General features: G+C 40.0%; 1 protein-coding gene across 1 annotated transcript; it reads left to right on the forward strand.

Annotated features, from left to right (window-relative positions):
• The first annotated feature begins 2,951 nt into the window (after window positions 1-2,951).
• On the forward strand, window positions 2,952-6,090 carry LOC121863528 (cuticle protein AMP1A-like). The gene is made up of 3 exons (XM_042362217.1): window positions 2,952-3,033; window positions 5,243-5,454; window positions 5,561-6,090. The coding sequence occupies exons 1-3, from the start codon at window positions 3,025-3,027 to the stop codon at window positions 5,757-5,759; spliced, it is 420 nt and encodes a 139-aa protein (XP_042218151.1). The 5' UTR covers window positions 2,952-3,024; the 3' UTR covers window positions 5,760-6,090.
• The last annotated feature ends 5,468 nt before the right edge of the window (window positions 6,091-11,558 follow it).

An 11,558-nucleotide genomic window follows, 5' to 3' on the forward strand; every position in this document is an offset into this window, starting at 1 on the left:
CAGACAGCACTGACTAGATACAGACAGCACTGACTAGATACAGACAGTACTGACGTGATACAGACAGTACTGACTAGATACAGACAGTACTGACTAGATACAGACAGCACTGACTAGATACAGACAGCACTGACTAGATACAGACAGTACTGACGTGATACAGACAGTACTGACTAGATACAGACAGCACTGACTAGATACAGACAGCACTGACTAGATACAGACAGCACTGACTAGATACAGACAGCACTGACTAGATACAGACAGCACTGACTAGATACAGACAGTACTGACTAGATACAGACAGTACTGGGACTAGATACAGACAAAGTACGACTCAGATACAGACAGTACTGACTGGGATAAAGACAGTACCGACGTGATACAGACAGTACTGACTAGATACAGACAGTACTGACTAGATACAGACAGCACTGACTAGACAGACAAAGTACGACTAGATACAAGACAGTATTCCTGACTAGATACAGACAGTACCGACGTGATACAGACAGTACTGACTAGATACAGACAGTACTGACTAGATACAGACAGTACTGACTAGATACAGACAGTACTGACTAGATACAGACAGCACTGACTAGATACAGACAGTACTGACTAGATACAGACAGTACTGACTAGATACAGACAGTACTGACTAGATACAGACAGCACTGACTAGATACAGACAGTACTGACTAGATACAGACAGCACTGACTAGATACAGACAGTACTGACTAGATACAGACAGTACTGACTAGATACAGACAGTACTGACTAGATACAGTAGACAGTACTGACTAGATACAGACAGTACTGACTAGATACAGACAGTACTGACTAGATACAGACAGTACTGACTAGATACAGACAGTACTGACTAGATACAGACAGCACTGACTAGATACAGACAGTACTGACTAGATACAGACAGTACTGACTAGATCATGATACTTTTCTGAATCGAGGAACATTAATACGAGGTTGATCTTTATTTACTGTACTTCAGAGAAACTCCCCTGGATGACTCACAGCTAATCTATGGTTCGGTAATTACTTCAAACTTCTATGCCTGTTCTTGCAGTTGACTGAAATCCAGTTTAGTTAAAATCTACTTATGAATATTTTAATAGGTATTTGTATGCACCCGGTACAAGGCTAATTTATACAGAGGAACGATCACCCACTGAAACTTATTATATAAATTAAATTGAACGAAATTGCATCGAGATATCCAACAGACTCCAAAGACTGAGGGAACTTACCCCAACAACACAGGTTAAGATACTGAAGGTGTTTTTACGTGAAGATTATGTAGTATTGAACGTTTATAATAAAGATATGCAAATTGAAGGATTTTTAAAGTTGATACAAATTGCCACTTAATAAAACCAGAGCACTAGTACTTACATATTATATATATATATATATATATATACTGTATATTGAGCTGAGATAAACCTCTGTCCTCTAAAGCGTTGTGGAACCATTGTACAAACTTTCTTCTCTAGACACTTAACAAATTCCTTTACAGAACATTATACCAAAAACACTTAATGTAAGGACTATATAATACACATAAGACATCACACCTTCATGATTAACAAAAAACAAAAATCTTTACTCTATGACAGATTATATTTACTCTTATAATTATTTCAGATAATTTTGATGATAAGGAAGTTTTGAAATAATTGAAGAGAACGTAAATGTTGTACCAAGACGGCGGGGGAAATTATTTGTGATGTTTTATTTATTAAGATAAGTATATAAATAAATTGATTAATTTATAAATACACATACATACATAGAGCATGGACATCCACACACACACACACACACACACACACACAAAGGAGATACAACATCTAAGCCGCGGGTTGAGTGAGAATATCTGGCCGTTACATCTACGAGTCTTAAAGTGTTACTGTTTACTGAAGTATTAGTTTACCTGAGGGCCTCAGCTGTAAGGTTATAACATTCCTTGAATACTTCTGGCCGGCGTAAACATGACATGAGCCAGAGAGAGCCAGCGTGTTTAGCGTACCATAAACGACACATACAAACACTGACAACCTCGTCTCTAACTCACTCTCAGAAAATATTACCGAGTTGAGTATTTTAGATCATTCTTTTGAATCTTCCTTAGATCGATATTCTGGTACCAAGGAGCGAGATAATAAATACCCAAACACCACACGTTAGGCCGTCACTTTTACCATGACTTTGCAGTACAAAATTTTAATAATACAGTTCTTAATGAAATAATATGTATCAGAGAAAAATATATCTTCTGTAGATATTTGGAAATAAATAAACAAATGGGGAAAATATATTGTTGTGTAAATAAAATGAATCAATCATGCATAACATCAAGAACACATTGGAACAAGTTTGTTTCTCAATACCGCCTCCCCCGTCATTGTTCACATGCCATTCCAACACCGGAGGATCACTATTATCACCAATCTATATTACTCCTCGTGCACCAGAAAAAATATTTACACCAAATTTATCTTCACTACAAGTTTAGTAATTAGGGTATAATTAGTAATTTGTCGCTTCCTGTGAAATTACACACCACGACTTACAAGAGATGGTTGATGGTGTTTCGTGGTGGGACTCACACATCTAGTGACCTCCAGGGAAGGCATGACTAATCGTCAATATACAAATGATGTAGAGGTTTAATATGAAGCATGACCTCCTTTCCCTGCATTGGTGGGGACGTACAAAGGACAGGTGTCGCGTGTAGCCAAGTGAAGGAGTCCCATTTCTCTTTTATTAATCCTTCAATATCCTAATTAACCTAAGGTACGTGTGTGGGGAGGTGAAAGTCGAGAGATAAGGTTCAAAATAAAAATAACCTCACGCTGCTCCTGTTATTGAGAACTGTAGCGGGGAGGTTGAAATTCTCTTGTGGCGTCAACTGGCAACCGATCGAGACGCTTGTATCTCCCGCCTATATATATCGGGGGCGTAAAGTCCTGCAGGCATCAGTTTCCTGCAACACGCTCAACATGAAGCTTGTAAGTAGAAGATGATCAAGAGGAACATCTTTTACTGTGGTGCTTTTCTATATTCAGTTTTAGTGGCGAGGCAAAAGTGTCACTCATCTCTTGGCTACGATTGTCTGTATGTGTGTGTGTGTGTGTGTACATACGGGTCTTGAGTGCACGGTGTGGGGGACTTGTTCATCTCGTTGTGGTGTACATACAGGCCCGGGTGGCTTTGTGTATCTAAAACTCTTCCTATTGTGTTTGTACAGTTGTGGTGAGTCTCTGGATACGAGCCTAAGAGAGAGTGTGTGTGTGGTAGAGAGATGTTAGTTTATTTCTTCACCTGTGTGTGTTGTGGGTCAGGTGGTTGGTCTTCACAAGTATCAAAGTCAATAGGTCTGTACAGGTCTGGATGGTTTGGTCTGCGGAGTTTGTCTTTGGTCTGTGCTGGTGAGGTTAATTTGTAGGTCTGTTACATGGTTATAGTTTTGGTCTTTGAAGATTTTGTATTAATTATTCCTAAATCTTTTCAGCTTTTCTATACACCTCTTCCTGGCATTTCCAATAAGAAGTTAATGAATAATTTTTATAACTTAGGAATATCTTTTGATCATCTGTTTATCAATTACTCTAAAACAACTGGTGTGGAATTTAATACTCTAATAAATAATAGAAAATCGTCATCACTGTTTCGTCACCATTATTTTTATGTCGTTTCTCATTATCAGACTGTATCGTCACATACCTTTGTTTACCTGTGAATCAGCTGTTTGTTTTATCGCTACCTTTTTTTTTACTTAGCAACACGGATATAGGGAGTCTCAGCTGTTTCAAATTCATACTTGCCTGAAAATCTTTATTGAATTTTAATATAGGTCTAGCTCTGCTTTTGGTCGATTTCTTTCTGGTGGTATTTGGGTCGATGGAAAGTTTACTGCTTGGTATGTGTATGACCATGATTGAAATGCTTATTTTTCAGGAGCAAAGTAAAATATTTCGTAAGTGACTATAAACTGCATCATCGGGACTTGTTTTAACTCTTAATGCTTCACTTCACTCTACAATAAAAACCTATAAAATATCATATGACCTTTACAGTAAACTGACGAGTCATTCTATTTCAGAAGAAAATCTAAAGTGAATTTATATTTTAGAATTCAGGAAGATTTATCAAGTTTTTAGTCTTCAATGCACGTGAACAGCTGTCATCATCATCATCATCATCATCATCATCATCATCATCATCATCATCATTATCGTCATCATCATCACACTAATTAAAAATATCCTAAGAAAAATGTTAAGTGTATTCTTTTTTTTATTAATCGTGATCTCTGAACATTCCTACATCTCTCAGTTCAGTTACAGATGACAAAAATAACGGAGGATAATGCCAGGAGTAACGGCACTCTGCCATCACCCGCACTGCTGACACACACACACACACACACACATGGGCCAAATATTTACTGTGACTGCTGCTGTATCTGACGGTAACCACTAGTACGACTGACAACTGACACACGCCCTTGTGGTTCCTGCTTGGACACACACACGACCACTGGACGAGGACGACCACTAGCTCCTCCGCCGATATATCAAGGACCTTCGCTGGAGGATCACAAGTTCGACCGCTGGTAGGAACAAGTAGACACACTGACTGAACCAATCACAGGGCAGCCACTTGTACTACCACTGCACCTATGGAACAACTATCTAATCTTACAGGTCATGTCAAGGGTTCAAAGTTGATACGGTATTCTTTCTGGAGCCTCTGTGTGTATAGGGTAAGATATTGGTGTGTTTATGGGATGTAAAGTCTCTATTCTCATGACAATTGGCAACCTCAAAGGTGAACCTTAAGCAATAGCCAAAAATTCATTCAGGGTGAGGAGACACACACCTTCCCTCCCCATCCAGGTGAACGTTTGTGCCGTGGGTCACCTTAGAGCTTCATAGATGGCCTTACACTGGGGATTGTTTCCTCAACAGGTGAATTATTAAAGCTTCCTGTATACAGAGGATCAAAAACTATTGTGATGTCAACTCTGATCCTCTGAGGTGAACCACACAGATAACTTTTCTCTCACTAGAGCTTTTCAAGAATTAAATAGAACCGACGACCATGATATGATAAACGAAATGACGATAAATGAACCTATAATTAACTATTATTGTAGTGTGAAAGTCACCATCCTCCAGTACTCAGGTCACTTAACTGGCCAACTGTCTGCTTCAGGTCATCCTCGCCACCTTGGTCGCTTTGGCCGCTGCTTTACCTGACACTTATTCCCACGAGAGGGGCGACGTCGTGCCTATTTTGAAGGATGAAAGAATCACCGAGGAAGACGGAAGGTACAATTTCGAAGTGGAGACTGGTGACGGCATCGTCATCTCCCAGTCCGGGTCCCCGGTAGAAAATGGCGCCATTGGCAAAGCTGGACAATTCTCGTAAGTCTTTCTATCACTTTTATTATGTATCATATTAATCTGACGATTGAAACTCCAGAGATGCAGTAGGGGATCCTGTAATCAACTCCTTTTCCCTCTCCCACAGTTACACCTCTCCTGAAGGTAAATATATTGAGCTGAAGTTCGTAGCTGACGAGAACGGCTTCCAGCCCCAGTCTGATGTGCTGCCAGTGGCTCCCGAGTTCCCCCACCCAATCCCTCAGTTCGTGCTGGACCAGATCGCCTTTGCTGCTGCAGAAGACGCTGCCCGCGCCCGTGGTGAGAAGCCGAGTTACAATAAGTAAACGACTAGCAGGGAACGACCTCCGACAGCCCACCCTGGGAGGCGTCTTTACCCGCCTCCCTGTACCATAAGAACGACGATCACTCACCACGGTGTGAACTCGAACCATGTGAATTTATTCCTTATTTTATCTCTATTTATTATGAATGAAATTTAGGAGGAAAGCATACATAGTTTATCTGTCTGCACATCATAAAAACATTGTCGGTACTCTCAACACACTACGCGCCCCCGTACCAGTCCTTCTTCACCACTTCAGCTGATAAACTATGTATACACTTCTTCTCTATGGTCAATACTATTCTAAATAATAAAAAAAACAGAAGTTATAATACGTGTTATAGATTTCCTTTAGACTAAATTTCCTGAACAGCAAAACACGAGGAAAAATATCCGAGAAGAAAAATACCAATGAATGGAAACTTTGGTAGAGAAGTGATGTCTTATTCAACTATATTGTTATTAAGATCATTAACACACACACACACACACACACACACACACACACACACACACACAAAATATATATATATACCCTATTAGGTTCCTTCAATCTCGTTTTTAATTAAAATAGGTGACGCATCATATCCTGAACTGTACTTTCATAAGACGGGTGAACTAACAGAAGGAGGTCGTCACGTGTAATGGAAGAGTCGGGTTTGTTACAATTATACAAGGGACTATGAGATGTTTACGTTGTTTTGAGGTAATTATAGACAAGAGCAGGGGTGGGGTGGTCTTTTTTCTTTATACAGTAGAAAATTTATAAGAAAAAAGATGATGAGGAGCCATTTATTGATATATTTTGTGGAGTATATAAGTCATTTTCAGGTACAATATAAGCCTATAGGGATATTGTTGATGGATAGAGAATACTGTATTCAAAATCCCAAACAGTTTTTGAAGAGACGAGGAACATTTTCTTGCACGGACTAACAAACACGAGTCAAAAATCCTCCTCGGGAATCCTAAGCCAATTGGCATTTAAGATGTGTTGACACTACGTCACAGATCTGTCAGGCAGTCTGTCGTATAATTCACAACTGAAAGATTTATGTAGGTAATGAGACAGGAGAGTTTACTGTGTCTGGCCAGCTGAGTCCTGATCATTAGAGGTCCAGATTTAACTTAGCCATTTAGACTGGGGTTTAGACATCGCCTGGGACACAGTCGTATTTGTTAGGTTAGGTTAGGGCCAATTTTGACCACCTGTAGTCGTGTAAAGATTCTTAGATATGTGTGTGTGTGTGTGTGTGTGTGTGTGTGTGTGTGTGTGTGTGTGTGTGTGTGTGTGTGTGTAGTGTATGTGTGTATGTGTAGATATGTGTGTGTGTGTGTGTGTGTGTGTGTGTGTGTGTGTGTGTGTGTGTATGTGGTGTGTGTGTGTGTGTGTGTGTGTGTGTATGTGTGTGTATGTGGTGTATGTGTGTATGTGGTGTGTGTGTGTGTGTGTGGTGTATCTCTTCATCACATCAACGTCCAGACACATCGGGGAGGAGTCAGTCTAAACCAGTACCCCTGTATTTGTCAGGGCTGAGAGAAGTGTTTATGGCTCTGATATATCTTAACAACCACCCCCCACCCCGGCCCTTCTCCTTGGACACCTCCTCCCTTCCACAGACCCCCTCCCAGGCCACTTCAGATCCTCCTTAGATCCCCCTTATTCAACACCACTAAACCCTGCCACAAAAAAATCCCTAGTGTAGTTGTGGTGGTACTGGTGGTGATAGTGGTTGTAGAGATAGTCATAGTAGTAGTAGTAATGGTGGTTGTGATAGTGGTTGTAGAGGAGGTAGTCATAGTAGTGGTAGTGGTGATAGTGGTGGTGGTGGTAATAGTGGTTTTAGAGGAAGTCATAGTAGTGGTAGTGGTGATAGTGGTGGTGGTGGTAATAGTGGTTGTAGAGGAAGTCATAGTAGTGGTAGTGGTGATAGTGGTGGTGGTGGTGTCGAGGGAATGATGGTGTTTGCGAAGACATTTTTGGTGAGGGTAGTGGTAATTTTTTTAGTAGTGGTGTTGGTGGTAGTGGAAAGTGAGGAGGAGGAGGAGATACAGGAGGAGAAGAAGAAGAAGAAGATGGAGAATGAAGATAAGAAAAAGAATTAAGAGGAGGAGGAGAAAAGAGATGAGGAGAAGAGAAGTAGGAGGAGGCAAAGGACGGATTAACCAAACCTGTACTAGACTCATAAACTACAGTACCTTCAGAAACACAGGTACAGATTAATTAAGATTTATGAGGACTTTTAAAATCACAGTAATTTCCACACTATATCACAACAACTATGATATAAACGACAAAATAATAAAAATAACAACAACACTTAACTTGTCTCTACTGAAGTTAATATTGTCAACTTAAGTGTACTAATGATAAGTGTATGTTAAGTGTTAAGTGACAGGTGAGAATATCATTGGTGACCTATTAAGTACCTAACCTAACCTAACCTAACCGAACTTAACCCGAGCTACCCTAACCTAACCTAACCATACTGAACTTAACCCGAGCTACCCTAACCTAACCTAACTGAACTTAACCCGAGCTACCCTAACCAAACCTAACTGAACTTAACCCTAGCTACCCTAACCTAACCTAACTGAACTTAACCCGAGCTACCCTAACCTAACCTAACTGAACTTAACCCGAGCTACCCTAACCTAACCTAACTGAACTTAACCCGAGCTACCCTAACCTAACCTAACTGAACTTAGCCCGAGCTACCCTAACCTAACCTAATTTACCCTGACTGTTGTGATTGCGGCTAAGACCTAATGGCCCCCAGCTCTAATGGGCCTCAGGACTAATATTTAGGTCAGGTTGGGGTCTATTAGGGTTGGGGCCCATTTGACCTTACAGCCTTAGAGAACATAATAACAGCATCCTTAATACCTCAGTGCATAACATAATACCACCAGATTATACTATGATATATAAAGTCTGAGTTATTTAGTATCATGAAATTAAGCATTGTATATATTCATAGTTAAGCTTTACCTTTAAAAAAAACGAAGTTGAGCTATTTACGACCTGGTCAGTCATGATAGATAACAGAGTGTGTGTGTGTGTGTGTGTGTGTGTGTGTGTGTGTGTAAATCCTAAAGCAGAGTTGTTCGGTAACTCAGGGTGTCCTAAGAGTTGGGGAGGGGGGGCTCTATACCCCTCTTGGCAGGGGCTGGCTGTCACTTGGCGAGAACACCTCATAACTCATTAAGGCCTGTCACCTTACCTGCCTGGCGGTGAATGCTTGAGTGGACAAAAGATTCAGGAAATTCTCTCTGACAGAAAAACTCGGCTGGGTCCAGACTGGTGTTGGTCTGGCCACTCCCCAGCCTAAGTTACTTTAAGCATATTAACATATACCTTTTCTCTCTGTCCAGTTCATTAATCTGATAAGGTTAAGTCTCGGTGCTCAAGCTTAACATAATTCATTTACACCTGAGACGAGTCCTCTGTGGGTCGTCTGGTCACAGGCTGTTTCTTATAAATAATTTATCCTGCAACAGGTTAGAGTTAGACCATCTTGCTACAAATATTTTCAGTCTCTGACAAGTGAGCGACGCTTCTGTGAATAACTATGACGTGACACTTGTCTTATTCCTGTCGGTGTCATTTGTTTTTATAAAGGAAAAATAATTTTCAAGTTTTCGGCAAGAACTGGGACAAAATAATGCAAGATGGCCGACACTAAACACAACCTTGATATTACAGGCTCGTAGGATGTGTTGACACAGTTAGCCCAGCACAGCTGCTACGACACCTTGCTTGTGAGAACTGAGGCTGGATGACACCTTCAGATTAGTAGGAAATACTGTAGTTGTTTTAAAGTATTTGATGCTTCAACAGTTTATCTATTTAAGTCTTAGTTTCGGCAATAGTCGGTAGCTTTTATAATTTATGAACGATGTTTTTTCCGTATCGCTAAGTGGAGGGTTGCAAGCCGTGGTCGACTGCAATAAAGTACAGACACCAGGAGACGTCGCTGCTGACAGTGCAAGAGGTCATCGCACCCCGCTGCTCACCCGCCTCAACCCCGGCCAATATGGAACTGACCCACTATGGCTGTTGCCTCGCTGGTGCTCACACTGACTGTCGTAAAGTAATGGTCGTAGTCCTGGAGTGACGAATAACGTAGTTCGTAACAAAATTTCATTCATTCACAAGATTAACGTAGTGAGGAAATACTCTCATTAATGGGTAAATATTTCTATAGCGAATACTATAAGCAAAAATAATCAGTGGTGGCGAGATCATATGATGTGTACTGTCGCTAAGTGTATGTAAACAACATTACTCAGTCAAGTATTTCTTCCTCACTGACATGACATGACATGACACGACATCTAACACCTGACAAACACCAATATAATCAGAAACATTTACCATTTATCATTTTCAATAAACCAGTAAAATACCACAAATAAATTATCAACAATTTCATAAACTTCAAAGCGTGACGGATAAAAATTATGTCAACACAAAAAAAAAGAAATATCAAGCGTAACGAAATGAAAATCAAGCGCAGCGGGACCGTCTACTCACCTACAGACTGAAGACAATGACAATATCTTCGATGTCTTCAAGATCAGATTTTTTCACCCAGCAACTCCCTGAGCATTTAATAACAAGTATTGTGTCTAATATCATTCTTTACACAGTGTCGACGTAAGAGACAATGATCAGCTTCTGGTAAATGATTATGATTTCTGCAGCTGTCGTAAAATATAAGTGATGAACCAGCGTGAAATGTTGGGGAGTATTATACCCTGAACAAAACTATAATACACGGGGGAATTTTTTTATCGTTTTGTCAGTGAGAAGAAGATGATGGGAAGACCCGCTGGAGAACTTTGTCTAGAGAGAAAATATTTATAAAAGAATAAAAAGGTAAGTTGTTAAGAGGTGTTATATAAAAACCTAACCTAACCCATACTTAAAGGTACGTATCCTAATCTAACCAATACTTTATCATAACTTAACCTAACCTAACCAAACTTAATCTACCACTATCTTACCCCAACTTACCCTACCCCTAATCTAAGCTACCCTAACCTAACCTGACTTAATATACCCTACCCTACCCTACCCTACCCTACCCTATCCTACCCTACCCTACCCTACCCTACCCTACCCTACCCTACCCTAAACCTTAATATGCCGTACAATATATATCCTTGCTGCTGTCATCCCAAGTAACTCAACCGCATCAATAATTTAACCAGAATAAAATATTTGTAAAGCAGGTAATATCCCTCCCAAAATATAGGGCGTTTTATACAACAATAATACGTCTTGCATATTCTCTCTGTCAATATATATTTAAACATACAATTTCCTCAATATATTTAAGAGAAATATCAGAATTAATAACAAACCAGATACCGACTGATTAGTAAGTGATGAGACGACTGGAAAAGAATTGGACAGATTCAGAAATAAACAAAATGGAACTGACGCGATCTCCTCCTCTCATTTAGTTGTATGACGGTGCCGTTCAGTTTAAGTGCATATATTTTGCATTGGATGTGGCAAAAGCTGCAATTTGGATGCTCAGAGGATGTACCTGAATTGTTTATTTTAACCTCTTGAGTACGATGACTTAGGGCTTTTTTAGTACGATGACTTAATCCTTTGAGTACGATAATTTAAGCCCTTGAGTATACGATGACTTAACCCCTTCAATGCGATGACTGTAGTTTTCTAGTACGTCAGCTCAATACCTAGATTATGATGACTGAACCCCCTGAGTATGATGAATTAACCCCTTGAGTATGATGACTTAACCCCTTGAGTATGGTGAATTAA

Source organism: Homarus americanus, unplaced genomic scaffold (assembly GCF_018991925.1).
Source record: "Homarus americanus isolate GMGI-L3 unplaced genomic scaffold, GMGI_Hamer_2.0 scaffold41366, whole genome shotgun sequence".
NCBI classification, from domain to species: Eukaryota; Metazoa; Arthropoda; class Malacostraca; order Decapoda; family Nephropidae; genus Homarus; species Homarus americanus.